The sequence below is a fragment of the Tupaia chinensis genome, unplaced genomic scaffold (assembly GCF_000334495.1).
Source record: "Tupaia chinensis unplaced genomic scaffold, TupChi_1.0 Scaffold149502_1, whole genome shotgun sequence".
Taxonomy (NCBI): Eukaryota; Metazoa; Chordata; class Mammalia; order Scandentia; family Tupaiidae; genus Tupaia; species Tupaia belangeri.
In genome coordinates, this window is record NW_006209346.1 from 90,570 (window position 1) to 106,577 (window position 16,008).

The 16,008-nt window shown below is 40.1% G+C and overlaps 1 protein-coding gene across 1 annotated transcript in view; it reads left to right on the plus strand.

Annotated features, from left to right (window-relative positions):
- The window catches only part of PDE4B (phosphodiesterase 4B), a 216,286-nt gene that overhangs the window by 77,919 nt on the left and 122,359 nt on the right, over positions 1-16,008 (plus strand). Inside the window, exons 3-4 of the mRNA XM_006171376.3 lie at positions 9,323-9,359; positions 9,485-9,555. Coding sequence (XP_006171438.1) covers positions 9,323-9,359; positions 9,485-9,555 — 108 coding nt within the window. The remainder of the gene's footprint in view (positions 1-9,322; positions 9,360-9,484; positions 9,556-16,008) is intronic.

A 16,008-nucleotide genomic window follows, 5' to 3' on the forward strand; every position in this document is an offset into this window, starting at 1 on the left:
CGGTCATTCTGAGTCTTCCCAGAAGACTCTAACCAGATTCCATATTAAATACTGGTGTATCCTCAAGTAAAACAAAAGGTTATAGCAATTTTGAACTTGAAGACACTATAAAGATTGCAGTCCAGCTGTTTGTCATCAATGAAACAGATAGAGCTTTGATTGACTCTGCATCCAGTATCCATTACTAGTGGTAGAGCTGCTTTGCAATTTTACTGACCAGTAAAATCCCCAACTGTAGAACCTACACAATATTACCAACTTTAAATTTAGGCAAGTAAGAATTTTATCTGTAAATTATCTAGTAATATTCTCCCATTTTAAAGGACTCTTTATAAAAGCAAAGAATAATGTGTCCCAAGACAACACATTAGGCAACATAATACCACACCATTAAATATTCTGACTACAAGATATATTGAAATCTTTGTTTGAATGAAAATAGCACGAAGGATTTTTGTTTTGCAAATAAAAATATATACAATAAAATCTTGTATATATTTATATATTTGTCAGTTTGGGAATTTTTTTTTTTTTTTTTTTTTTTTATAGGACGCGTGTACTCGCCCAAAAGACAGAGAGACAGAAAGCAAGAAATCACCCACCGAGGGGATGGCCACGCCGCAATTCCTTCTCCTCCATTCTCCTCTCAGGATCTTGGGCACGCACGCACACGTGCCCGGCGTGAGTTTAAGCTGCCGGGTCCAGGACTCGAACCACGGTCGACTACACTCTGGGAGTCCAGCGACATAGCCATTATGCTAACTGCTGGTCCCAGGAATTTATATTTCTTAACATAACAATAACAATAGAGTATGAATAATGTCCAGGTTTTTTGGTATTTCATTTTATCAGAACTATGTTGGAAAATCCAGCTTTATGCAGGCATTTGATCTAAGCTGAAGTGATACTCTAAAGCTGTTTTAGCAAATTAATACACTTCAGAATGAACTGAAATAAACAGAAAATCAGAAGTCCCCGTAGGTGTCCTTCTACTTGTCTTGCCTTTGACCCATAGAGTTGGAAGAAGAAGGGTGGAGGTAGGTCAGGAGCTTCAGTGTGAAGGCCTTTGATAGGGCTGCAGGATGACCTGTGCTCAGGAGCCCCTGAGCAGTTATAAATTTAAATAAAAGGTGGAAACATTTGCATAATTCCACTACATTAAATTCTAATAATAGAGGAAACAGTGGCTTAAAAAATTTCTCACCTGAAATGGTTTAGAATAGTCAGCGGAAGTTATAGGTGGGGAGAATGAATAAAAAGATCTTAAGAGTAAAAAATGTGAATGGGAAATTTAAGTTGGTTTTAACTTTTGCCAACAAAGGAGGGATTGAAATAAGGTGGTCATTGGGACACAGAAGGACATTCGGATGGTTTCCCAGATGGGGCAAGTCTGTTGGTTTCTGTTCAGTTCCTGTGTGTAGTCACCACTAAGGGAATGACTCCCTATACCAACGTGCAGATTTCCCAATGGGAACATAAAGTACTGGGACTTGGTGAGGCCAGTTTTATTTCCCATAACTGTGACAAGAACCACCCTGGACAGGACAGAGTTTTGATTATTCACCTGCAAAGCCACAGGGAAGGAGGCACCATGCTTTTTTCTTTTCTTTTCTTTTCTTTTTTTTTTTTTAATTTGGTCATCCCCTCTGTAAAGTTTTACATAGACAATGAGCTTTCTAAAGCCACCATTTCATGAGGACTAAGTGGTTTCTAGAGAGAGCAGTCAAGGAAAGTGAGACCTAAGAACCAAGAGGAAAAGCAGAAATAACAGCCCACTTAGATTTAAGACCTGTTTATTGATGGACATCAAAAAAGTACAATGTGGTTTCTACGACTTGAGAGAGACTTAGAGCTATCACACTCTCTAACACCATAGCTTTTTTTTTGGCGGGGGAGGGGGGTTAGGTTTCTTTTTTCTTTTTTTGGCGGGGGGGGATTGGGAGGAGTACAGGGGTTTGCCAAAGGACATATATGCTTGCCAGAAAAGATAGAGAGAGACAGGGAGAGAGAAAGTGAGAAATCACCTCCCTGGGGGAATGGCCACACTACAACCCCTTTTCCTCCATTCTCCTGGCATTTTAGGCACACACACACACACCTGGTGTGATTTGCAAGCCACCAGGTCCAAAACTCAAATTGTGGTCAACCTTGTGGGAATTCAGCACCTTAACCACCATCTATCTACTTGTCTCAGCACCATGGCTTTTAAGACATTTTTGTAGTCTATAGTTTCCAAATTATCTATACATAAAAAGCGCACATTTATTTAGCATTTTCCATGTGCTGTGGACTATAGGGGTCTTCAAAATGTTCGTGGAAAGTGTGTACTATGAAAAAACTATGTGAATTTCAATATTTTTTGCACCAAAAGAAACTTGTATTTTAATTCCATTTTTCCCACAACATTTTCGAAGTCTCCTTTCATTTAACGTACTTTACATACATTAATTAATTTACTCTCTATATCTCAGTGTGGTGAGTAGTATAGTTTTCTTGTTTAGGATGAAGACCTGGGGCACAGAGAGATTAAGGAACTTGCTCAATAAGTCAAGTTAAACCTATGGATCCTGGGTGACTAAACCATATGTATCCAGAGCATAAAGAGACTTTAAATTAGGCTGCTTACCTTTCCAATGCTAGGAGGAGTGTAGTTATTCTTCTTTAGGTAAGTAGCTACTTAAATTCAGGTGCTTTGCTAACAAATAATACAGTGTCTGTGTCTTCCAGGAAGCTAAAAGGTTAGTAGGTCAAAAGCAGTGTTTTTTTTTGGGGGGGGAAGGGAGAGGTATTTTGCCATAGGGCACGTGTGCTCGCCAGAAAGACAGAAAAAGACAGAGAGACAGAAAGCAAGAAATCACCCTCCCAGGGGGGATGGCCACGCCACAATCTCCTTCTCTTCCATACTCCTCTCGGGATCTTGGGCATGCACGCACACGCAACCAGCATGAGTTTAAGCCACCGGGTCTGGGACTCGAACTGCAGTAGACTACATGGGAGTCCAGTGACAAAGCCATTATGCTAACTGTTGGTCCCAGTCAAAAGCAATTTTAACACTTTCGAACAAGGACAATAGTGGAGAGAGATGCACAGGACTTCAAAATACCTGGTGGGGGGGGGGCAGGCTGCCCATTTTGAGGTGGCTACAGCTCAGCCAGCAGAGTTGGGCAGGCAGGAAGATGTGTAGGAGAAAGGGCCACACAGGAACATAAACTCTAGTTATGGGGAAGCCTCGTGGGGAACCACAGCTCAGCAGGGCTGAGACAGACAGTGTGAAGATGGGGAAGTGGGGAAAGATGAGGCTGGAGAAGTAAGCAAGGAGCTCATTGTAAAGAATCTGTGCCAAAGAGTTGGCCTTTGTGCCATAGGCAAGGAACAAGAAACTACTAAAGCCTTTTAAGCAGGAAAATGCCTAATTAGAAGCATATTTTTGAAAGGTAGCTCTGATTGCTGTATGAAGAATAGTGTGGAAGCTGAGGAAACTTAAACACTAGTACCTGCTAATCAAATGGGAGGTAGCTTTGGTAATCCACATAATAGATGATGAGGCTCTATGTTAGAACAGTACCAGTGGATGAATAATAAATATTTGCATGATAGGATCAGCAGGAGTTGATGACTGATTGTGAAGTGAGGAAGAAAGAAGTTTCAGGCTTGACCAACAAGATGTGTGGTTTACTATTCTCTGGAATCAGGAAACTTTTCTTATCACATGAAATAATGTACATGGAAATGCTTGGAATATGAGTTCTATTGATTGCACCCTCAGAGCAGACAAATATCTTAAAACACTCTCACACGAGTACTAAAATATACATGTAACTTTATAGTAATAAATAGTAGCGAATAAAAATAGCTATAAACTAAATAATGAAAGTGTTTTTATGTGTCAAGCACTGTTAATAATTTTGTATATGAAATAACTCATTAAGTCGTACAGAACTCCATTTTACAGATGAAGAAGTTGAGACATGGAGAAGTTGTCTCGTGTCTTATAGCTGATGACAACGCTGCTTAGACAAAAACCGATGCTACCTGACTCCAAAATCAATTCGTATCACCGCAGTATGCATCTCTCTAAACAGATTAAAATTGGTCAAAAAACAAAACAAACAACAAAAACAACAACGGTACAATTTTGTGTGTAGAAAGGAAACAGAGAAAGGTGAAATTAATTAATAAAATTGAGAATATAGTAGTAAGAAGAAGCATTTTTTTCCCCCAGAAAACCATTTTATTGTTTAGATTAGACCTGGACTCAATTCTAATACCCACTTAATTCTAAAACTCAATTCGAAGGTTAGTTCTTATTTCCATTGTAATTTGCTCATTTTGTCACTAGATGGTGCCCACGTAATATTTCTGAATATCTGGCCTTGTTTCTGAGAGACATTGTCTTCTCTAGTGGTTTGGGAAACTAAAAAAACACATCAGATTTTATAATCAATTTATAACACTTCTGTAAATAATCTGGCTGTACTTACATAGTTTTTTTTTTTCTGAAGTTTAGTATAACTTTTCTGATGATGTCTCTAGCAACTATTATATTACATACTGGATTAGCTTTTTCTTTTTCTTTTTTTAGAGAATTTTGCTATAGGGCATGTGCACTTGACAGAGAGACAGAGAGAGATAAAAAGTGAGAAATCACAGCCCCTCCCCCCCAGAAGGATAGACAACCCTCAGTCTCTTCTCCTGCATTCTCCTCACAGGAGTCTGGGTATGCACCCACATGTATCCGTTGTGAGTTTTAAGTCATCAGGTTGGGGACTCGAACTGCAGTCAACTATATGGTAGTCCAGGGACATAACCATTTCATCATCTGCTAGTTCTCTGTGTTAGCTATTGAAGAAGCCAGTACTGAGGATCTATAAATCCATCTCCAGCTTCTGAATATTTTGTTCTCCTAAACTTCAAAACTGTGGTACATATATACTGTGGAATATTACTCAGCCATAAGAAACATTGAGACCCTATTGTCTGATTGAAAGTGGATGAATATAGAAGACCTAATGTTAAGTGAACCGGATTTTGAAAGATACATACTGTATATCCCCACTCAATATATGCTGAATGTCTACACTCTATGGCAGAAATAGAGCTAAAGACATAATAATAGAGAGGGTAAGTGTAGATACCAGAGCTTATAAGAGAAGGGAGTGGCAGAACATGGGTATGAGGTACAAAGGGAAGAAACATTTAACAGACAAAGAATGTAATGTTCTCTGTTAAAAAAATGAAGAAGTTCTTTATTTTTGCTTTATAACAAATGAAGTTCAATAATGGCAAAGTTCTATTCACTGCTGGTGTTTTCTAACCTCCCTGCAATTACTAGTTTGTGCAGTTCTAGTAACTTCCCAGTTAATTCAACAATACAGCTCTAGGTATATACATTTACAATATAATGTGTTTGTATTATTTAGTTTTCATCAAATATTTAGACTCTGGAAACCCAGGAACTCTAGAAGATCTTCTTAACTCTAAATTCATTACCTTGTCCCCTAACTCACTCAGACATCTTATGAATAATGTGAACTTCACATCAGAATCTAAACAAACAGTAAGGTCTTTCATCTCAAAATTCAAGCCAAGAAAATAACCTGGGAAGGAACAGTCTTTGATGCAGTTTACCACACTACAGTAATCACAACTGTTCTGTCTCAAGTCTATTCTACCTCTCCTTACTGCTACTTTCTAGGAACCCTGAGGTTCTTCCTTCACCACCTGTATATATTGTTTTCTTCTTTCACCTAAGAAAGCCATTCCTTGTATTACTTTTTTTTTTTGGGGGGGTGGGGGGGCTGGCTGGAGGGTGCATGTACTTGCTGGAGAGAGACAGAGAAATAAAGTGAGAAAGCATCCCCTGTAAGGGATGGCCACATTGCAATACCTTCTCCACCATTTCTTTTCTTATTTTTTTAGAGAGAGAGATTTTTGCTTTAGGGTACATGTGCTTGCTGGAGAGACAGAGACGAACGAAAGAAAGAAAGAAAGAAAGAAAGAAAGAAAGAAAGAAAGAAAGAAAGAAAGAAAGAAAGGAGAGAGAGAAAGAGAGAGAGAGAAATCACCCTACCTTCACCCCCAGGGAGGATGGCCATGCCACAATGCCTTCTCCTCCATTCTCCTCTTGGAATTTCAGGCATGCACACACATGTGCCAGGTGTGAGTTTTAAGCCACCAGATCTGGAACTCGAACTGCGGTCAACTACATGGTAGTCCAGCAACATAACCATTACACCATCCACTGGTCTCCCTCCATTTCTCTTTTCTGTATTTTGGGCATGCATGCATGTGCCAGGAGTGTTTTGCAAGCCATGAGGTCAGAGACATAGTTGGCTATATAGGATCCAGCCACCTTAACCACCACATCACCAACTACACCTGCTTTAGCTATCCCTACTGTTATTGAGGTCTTTAGGTAACTCCTAAATCCACAGTGCTAATTCTCATATTCCAGTTCCTGCTTGATGTCTCCACCTGTATGTCCATGCATACCATAAAATTCAGTGTGTGCCTTAAAACTTAAAAAGTACCTCAAAAATTCTTCAATTTTTCTTTACTTTCTTAATTTTAATAATGACTTCACTGTGCACTGGGATACCCATTCTTATCACTGAAAATAGTATTTCTTTATGACCCTTTATCCAGTTAAATTATGAGTCACATCAAAACCTCTGGGGTCTTGGGAACCAGCAGTTAGCGTAATGGCTATGTCGCTGGACTCCCATGTAGTCGACCACGGTTCGTGTCCCGGACCCAGTGGCTTAAAACTCACGCCGGGCGCATGTGCGTGCATGCCCAAGATCCTGAGAGGAGAATGGAGGAGAAGGGATTGCGGCGTGACCATCCCTCCTGGGGGGTGATTTCTCGCTTTCTATCTCTATGTCTCTCTCTGTCTGTCTGGCAAGTGCACACGCCCTACAGTGAAAATCTCTCCAAAAAAAAAACAAACAAACCTCTGGGGTCTTTTCAGCTTGTTTCTTTTGCTTTTTCCTTGGCTTTACCTATTCTTTCTCATGTGACAACTGTAATGTCTCCATAAGTATTCTTCCCAGCTGTGTCTTCTCCAATCCATCCCTTAGCATCTGTTCTAGTCCATCCCTTTGCTGCTAGCCAAAAACATCTGCATATGAGTAACCTAAGAGGATAGAGGTTTATTCAGCTCATGGTTTGGAGGGCTGAGGGCTGAGGACTGGATCTGGTGAGTCTTATCACACCAGAGCAAAAGGCAGGAGGGTAGAGTCTGTGTTCCATGATTGTCTCTTGGCCTCATTCTCTCTCCTTATAAACCTTTCAGGGGTAGATCAGACTCTACCTTTTGACCCTATGATGTGGGGACACAAGCCATTGCAGCATCTATAGCATTTTACTTTCTAAAACACTTTCTTTTTGCCTGTCTCACTTTCCATCTCATTAAAAATATTCACTGCTTTGTGTCTTCCTACTAAGTTAAGCACCAACTCCATAATCTGTGTGCAGATCATCCGTCGCATGGGTACGGAGGACCTTATCTAACCTCATCCTCTGCAGATGTCTATAGCTCATAAGCTTGGCTCCACCCAAGCAGTGACCAGACCTCTCCATTAACTCGTTCAGTTTTTCCCATTTAATTGCCTTTGTTCTTGCCATTTCTCTTATTGGTAACACCTACTATCCTTGCTTGTTTAAAGCTTTCCCTTTAAAATTCATCTTAAACACTCCTCACTCAAACAAGCCTTTCCTGCTTCCTCTAACCCATCACTGTCACCTAGTCTTCGGACTCCATTATGTGGTCATTGTTTGTATTTCTCATTTTTTGTGTGTAATGTCTGTTTTCATTTTCTAATATTTTTCTGTCCCCCTACTATGTTTTGGGTTAGGGGGTCATGGATTTAATATAATTTGATTTCAGTGTCATCATAATATGGGCATCATAGTGTTTAAAAGTTCAGGTTCTTCGTGCCCGAGTTTCCTTTCTTCTACCTACTAGCTATGTGCTAGTTAAACAACTGGTTAACTGCTCTGAGGCTTGATTTCATCTACAGAATGGGCATGTTAGGAAACCACCTCCCAGGCTTATTTCAAGAATTAAATGAGAGAATGCATGTAAGGTACTTAGCCCAACACCTGACAGACAGTAAACACACAATTCCTTTTCCTTCTCCATGTTCTTTTTTAGTGTCACTGGACACATAAGAAATTTGCTAGATTAAATCGAAGGGGAACTTCTAGCTGAAGACAAAGGTGGAAAGGCAAGCATAGTATTCGAGAGACTCCATGTTAAAAGCCTGTTCTAGAGGATTAGAGGGTAGGCTCAGGTGGATGCATGTTCTTCAACTCCGAATTCTGGGCCTCTCATCCTACCTGGCACAGGGCAGGTGCTCAACCACTCACATAATTCATGAATAAGGTGCTCTATTTGTGTCGTGATCATGAGGAGGGAGAAGGTAGACCAAACAGTGAGGCAAGCTCATTGTCACTAGCTTCTCGGCTGCTTTAATAACAAATTGGCCTCATTTTATGACTGCAGTTGAGGCCAACATGTCTTCTAATACCTTCAATAGACTGCTTGCTGAATGAGGGCTTAAATAGATTTATTAAAGCATGTGCCAGAAAGAGAGGGAGAGCAAGAGAGAGAGGGAGAGAGCACTTCTGAAAATACATTTTGGACTATTTCTACTAGATATTTACATGACACTAGGTGTGGCTTAATCAGGTCTTTGGGGCAAAATGAGTGTCTTTGGGGCTTAATCAGGTCTTTGGGGCAAAATCAGTATGTACATTCCTATTAAAAATTTTCCCTTGGGTACTTTAAGAAAAAAAAGTTATATTAAAAACAAAAAAGTAATGGGATTCCCAGGCAGAAATCTGTGTTTAAATGGCATTAAAGCTGTGGTTCAAATCAACAAAAGCCAGGAAATCCGAAGTTAACCTTTATCCAGACTGTTAGACCATTTTTCCAACTCTGTGTGTGCCTGCAAGCAGCCCTCCCTTTGAATTTCCTGGCTCTGGCAACCAAAATCCACAAGTTGCTTTGAATTACAGTACTCTGGGTCTGCTGTTTAATGGGAATATACCCTAAGGAAATATGCATGCTTGCAAACGCTTTTATGTGTAGTCACTATAAATCCAGGAGCCATGAACCTGGTGGTACTATGTTTGTTTTTCTTTCAAGCTCTTGGGATCCCCATTTATGCTTAATTGTTGAGTCCTTCCTTGTATTTGAGGTGGAAGGACTTGGGTAACATATGTGCTGCTGACATTGATACTGTTTAATATTGTAGCTTATCTGTCAAAGTTTTATTCAAATGCATTTTTAAACGTTTCCTTTCTGTCTTTTCAACAGACATGGCGATGACTTGATTGTTACTCCATTTGCCCAGGTATGTATCATGCTGGCCCTGGCTCGCTCTTATTCTGTCTCTGGGTGTGAATTTTAAGTGTGGACACTGAACCTGGACATTTGTCTCCTCTTTTCCTTAACCACTTGAAATATTTTTTCTTGTAGGTCCTTGCCAGCTTGCGAAGTGTGAGAAACAACTTCACTCTATTGACAAACCTTCATGGAACATCCAACAAGTAAGTATGGACTTTCTGTGGTGGTATTGAATCCCTTTCACCAAGGCAAAAAACATTGAATGGCATTTATAAAACAATTCATAGATGTTTGTCCTCCAAGCTAGTTAGGATACATAATGAAATTTAAAAATAGGCTGTAACATCGTAGCATTTTAGAACTGATAGAATGTCAAAAATTATCTAGTCAGGGTCTCATTGATCTTAGAAAACAGTAGGAGTTCAGCAAATTGAAAAATGAAATGAAGGTTTTTGATGTATGCCACTTTGACCAGAATGATCATAAATTCTGTTACTTTTTTTTTTTTTAGAGAGAGATTTTTGCTATAGGGCATGTGCACTCACCTAAGAGAGAGAGACACACACAGAGGGATAGAAAGCGAGAAATCACCCCCGGGGGGGTGGGGGGGGGAGGATGGCTATGCCACAATCCCTTCTCCTCCATTCTCCTCTTGGGATTTTGAACATGCACGTACATGAGCCCGGCATGAGTTTTAAGCCACGGGATCCAGGACTGGACTAAATGGGAGTCCAGTGATGTAACCATGATGTCATCTGTTGGCCCTATATTACAATTCTTTTAAACTGAACTACTGATGAATACAGAGATTAAAATTTAAGATAAAAGTTATCGGGACCAGCAGTTAAAATAATGGCTATATTGCTGGACTCTCATGTAGTTGACCGCGGTTCGAGTCCCAGACCCAGCGGCTTGAACTCATGCCGGGCGTGTGTGCGTGCATGTCCAAGATCCCGAGAGGAGAATGGAGGAGAAGGGATTGCGGCATGGCCATACCCTGTGGGGGGTGATTTCTCGCTTTCTGTCTCTCTGTCTCTCTCTGTCTTTCTAGCTAGCGTACGCACCCTATAGCAAAAACCTCTCTACCCAATAACAAAAACCCCTCCAAAAAAAAAAAAAAAAAGAAAGAAAGAAAGAAAAAAGTTACCAAAAGCTCAAGTCCAATTTGCCTTTATTTTGATATAGAAACAGGTTCATGCAGTTTGATAAATAAGGATGAAGGATTAGCTCTTCTTCTGACCCCAACTAACTACATGACCTTGATCATTTCAATTAACATTGTTAATCCTTAATCTCTTCATCTGTAAAATGAAGGGTTGGACCTTAGTATTTCCTACGGTGACTTTCTCCTCCAAATCAGTTCAATGTATCAATATAAACCCAATCTAAGAGTTACACATTTTACTCCACTGCATGTTTTGTTTGTTTGTTTGTTTGTTTGTTTTTAGAGAGGTTTTTGCTATAGGGTACATGCGTTCGCCAGATAGAGAGAGAGAGAGACACACACAAAGCGAGAATCTTGGGCACGCACGCACATGCACCCGACGTGAGAGCATGTTTTAAAAGATCATTGCAGCGTTCAGAGGGTCATAGAATCCATAATCCTGGAATCGTGAAGCTGAGGAGGCCTTCCACACCATGGCTTCCATCTCTTTGTTGTATACCAGAAACCCAAATCCCCAGGAATCCAGCACCTTGCTAAAAACTACATCATAAATTAGAAACACATGGGGGGCAAACCCAAATCTCTTGATGTGTCAGCTGGGGTCTGCTACAGAGAGTAGTCTTCCTCCAATCTTGTGAAACTTTTCATTGACCTTCTATGTCACGTTATGAAATTTTCATAAAGTAAGCTCAGGGCAAGTGGGAATAAACTCTTCTTTGAATGATTACTTTTCCTTTCACTTTCCTGTAACTTGTTGCTAAGCCACCGTACCAAACGATGCTCTATACCCCAATAGAGGCTTTCTCATCCTTTGTTGCTCCCCTCTATTCTCTAACCTTCTCTCTAACCTTCCACCAGAGTGAACTTTCTCACGTGCTGTTTGATCACGTCATTTTCCAGCTTGATGCAGTTTAGTGGTCCACTCTTACCACTGCGATATAGTTTACATGCTAGAGCCTAGCACTGAAGGCACCTCATGCCGCGGCACAAGTTCGTTTGACTCCTAGTTGATTATACTTAGACTTAGTGCAATTAATATGGAAGCGAGAGGCTTGTCCTAGCCTGTTTTGGAGTGGTGCTCCCCACATATGGACTTACTAATCAATGCATTCAACAAGTACCTATTTAGTACATTCTATTCATCTGTGCATGCAGGTATGCATTTCACATGTGTATGTTGAGCAGGCAGCAACATCATAGTGGCCAAAACAGAAAGGTTCTCTGCCCTTTCAGAGCCTCCATCCTAATATGCATGCCAGGGGATAGTGTTGAACAATCACACCAGGTGTCTGTGGTTAATGACTGTGATCTGCTGTTTCCCTGTAGACACTCTTCTCCATCCTAATTATGGACCTCCTCGTCCCTCTTCTCAAACTAAACTTCTCCCTACCAGTGTCTGGTTGGCCAAATCCTGATTAGTTTTTGGTGATACATCTCTAGTATCACCTTCGCCAAGGTTCTTTCTGTAACTGCACCAAACCTAGTGGAGAGGCTCTCATCCTTCCCCTTCTCCCAGCACTCTGCATACCTTATCACAGTCTCTATGGACCTCTGCTCACCACTAGACTGTTTCTCTTCAGGATGAGAATTATGTTTATTTTGTGAGTTTCTAAGAATTAGCAGAATGCCTGACACATGGTTTCTGCTCCATAAATATTCATCGTACTACACAGTTTTGAATAGATAATATTGGAGAAAAGACCTCTAGTTATTTAGAAAAAAAATTTTAAAGAATTATTTAATTTTATTCAACCTCATTATTTTATTTTATTTTATTTTATTTTATTTTATTTTATTTTATTTTATTTTATTTTATTTTATTTGAAGTTGACCGGAGACAGAGAGAGAAAGAAAGTGAGAATGCAAGCTGCCGAGCCCAAGACTCGAACCACATTCAGCCATGTGAGAATTCAGCTGCCTTAACCACCATGCCACCTGCCAGTCCCCATAGAAAGTTATTTGTCAGGAATTATTCCTTTCCTATTGTCTTTCAGGAGTGGATACAGCATACTGAAGGTATCTTTTGCCCCCATGCCCACTCCTCATAAATTTACTTATCTTAACAACTCAAACTGTTAGATTTAGGGAACTCAGAAGTTGCTTTCTGAGATATTTGACTTGGTTCCAGGGTGACACTCCCTGCCTTGAATGTAACATTTAAGCAATAATTATATCCTTGGAGTGGTTTTCATTAGACATCTGGGTAGTGTGGTTTATTATATGAAAAGGAACTCCCACATAGAACTATACTTCTCATAAGTCACAATTTTCCTTTATCTTTTAGCTCCTTACTTTGTATAAAAGCAGTCCATTGTCTGCCTGAGCTTTACCACCCAAAGGGGGAAAATCTCAGAGTTCCTATGGAGGTGATTTCTTTGCACCTCCATAAAATGTCCCATTGAGAAATGATTGATTGGGCCTGTATTTCTTGGCTGCAAATTAAAATCTACGTTTCCTTTGTCCCAGTAGTACATATTGAAAATATGGCTTTCATTTAGATTTGTTATTTCAGATAAGCACCCCTGAAACATTTGCTCAAACAGCCTGATGGGGTAATCAGGGGTGCGAGTGAGAGCGCCATTCAGCAATCTAGCACTGAGCGGATGGAGGTATCCTTCATCATTCAGCCCTGTCACGAACATCACCAATATCATCTATGGCTATCAGAAAAGCATGTAACATCTTTGTACTAACATTCTTCCAGAGCATAATTTAATCACCATGTGTGTAATCTTTGGGAAAGAACTAATAACCACTTACATTTTTTTTTTTCAGCCTATCTCTGAAGTGTCTTTCATTGCTTTATGTACTTTGGCATAGGATTTGAATTAGCTGAGAATCATAAAATCTTGAGCATTCAGAGCTGGAAAAGACCTAGCCAAATTTCCTTAGAGTAAGTGAGGGAATATATGTAAAACCCCTCACAGAACCTGGCTCGTAGTAAATCAGCAGTAAATGTTGCTTGCTGCCTGCTCTCCCCAAGTGAGGAAGAAACTAAGAGGTTCGGTAAACTGCCCAGGGCTGTACAGTGGGAAGGTGCCAGAGCCAAGTTAGGACTCCTGCCTTCTTATTCATAGTCCAGTTCCCTCTCCGCTGTGCTATTCAGGGTTGGGAAGTATTAACTGCGGTGGCCATAGTGTGCTCCCTATTCATGCTCCTGTCTTCAGCAGCTGGCGTACAACTTTAGGATTTTTCTGTAAGTTAGGTACCATTAGAAACCAGTCACCCAATACCATTTCCTCCTGGGAGTCATCCCAGTTTTCTCACCTGCACTCTCATGCCCTACAATCACTAAAAATGTGGCTGCCGGAAGTCCTTTGTTCATGTATAATGTATTGGGCCTCTTCTTTACACAGGTCACAAGAATGAATGATAAACCAAATAAACATGGCCTCTGTCTTTCTAAATCTTAATTTTATGCATCCTTGTCTGAATTAACAACTTCGAATAAAAGTCGCATTTTCATAATGAATTTCTAGGACAAAGGAATCTGTGTAATATGTGTAATTTCTGAGAAATTGGGAGAACTGGGTACTCTGTGTAGTCATGCTAGTAAGTCAACATTTCTAACATTTAGGATCTTATGGCTCAAGCTCTCCTTTCCCAAAAGCCTTCTCGGAAACTCAGGAAAAGATGCAAAATAAAATGATCAAGAATACATTATCAGGACCAGCATAATGGTTACATCACTAGACTCCCATGTAGTCACCCACAGTTTTGACCCGTGACTTAAAACTCACGCAGGGCGCATGTGTGTACATGCCCAAGATTCTGAGAGAAGAATAGAGGAGAAGGAATTATGGCATGGTCATCCCTCCTGGGAAGGGGTGTGTGTGTGATTTCTTGCTTTCTGCCTCTCTGTTTCTCCAACAGATGCGCACATCCTATAGCAAAAATCTCTGTTAAAAAAAATTTTTAATGAATGTATTATTAACCCAATGAATGTGTATTGAATATCTACAACATATCAAGTGTTATACCAGATTCCAGAATTACAACACACAACTCAGTCTTTGTTTAAAGTTTTCTCAGGTGAGTTGAGGAGACAGGCAAATAGGAATTGGGATATGGTATGAGCAGTACAATGATGGGGTGAGTGTAGAAAACTACAGAGCACAGGCGGGGGTCATTCCCAGGAGGGATGTCTCCTCTGAAGAGGTAGTGTCCAAGTGGAGTCCTAGGACATGGGAGAGTTAGCCACTTAAAAAGAAGGACAGACATATTCACCTGAGCAAGGACACAGCAATAAGACAACATGCTGTGTTCAGGGAACAGGAAGTGGTATGTGGACCATGCCTGTATATGAAAAGGAAACTTAATAAAACATTTATATAGAGCATTTATTTCCTCAAATCGTCCTCATCAATGGTTCATTCAATCAAGTGTCCAGCAATAGTTTTGCAGTTTCTACTGTTTACAGGAATTTCGGTAGATCCTGCAAGGGACATAGGGAAGGGAGCCGAACTAGATCTTGCAATCAACAGGTCACGGATTATTAGTGGAGATAATACAAGAAAGACAGGATGACTTCAACAAGTTCATGGAAAAATGCAAGAAAAAGATAAGAACAAAGATTATAAACTTTCTTTTTCAACATAAGCTTCCCTAAGTTCAAGACACTTTAGTAAGTGATAGTACCAGTCATTAGCCCATTCCAAAGGAACTGAGAGTCCTGGGAATTTAGCCATATCAACACAGTCTTTTTTTATAATATTAATTGAAGAAAAATGGGTACCCTACAAAGTTTTTGTTGTTATTATTTAGTTTATTATAGGCCAAGTTTGCTCACTAGAGAGAGAGAAAATGTGAGAAATGGTCACACCACAATATCTTCTCTTCATTTTCCTCTTGGGATTTTGGGCATGCACACACATGTGCCTAGCACATTTTTTCAAGCCACCGGGTAAGGGACTTGAATTGCACAGTCAGCCATGTAGGATCCAACTGACTTAAACTTCATGCTATCTTCTGGCTCACCTATACAAATTTATTTAAGACTAGGAAATAAAAAGAAGTCAGAATAAACCAGAAGAACTATAAGTTGGATGCCAAATGACTTCCCATCAAAACTCTGACAAAATTTACTTTGTTTGATGAGAGGAATGAGAAGGAGCATTGCCCTGGTGGAGAAAGACTTTCTTGTGTGTTTTTCTGATAAAACTTCAGCTTTCTCAAAGCTGAAAAAAACCTCAAACGAATCAGATATTATCAGGCCTTGGCCCTCAGAAAGTGAAAAATCAAAATGCCTTAAGGATCCCAAGTAACTGTTGCTATGGTTTGCTCTTGCTCAGGTGGCTTCTGCTTTGAACCACTTCCACGGCTTGGGAGCCATTGCTTTGATTGCACTTTGTTTTCAGGATCACACTGATAAAACCTGTGTCATCTCCTATTCCAGTTCTTTGAAGAAATACTTTAGGATCCTAATACTGCTTAATTAAAATTTTCATCAAAATCACTACTCCTGTCTACACCTGAACTAGGATGTAACAGT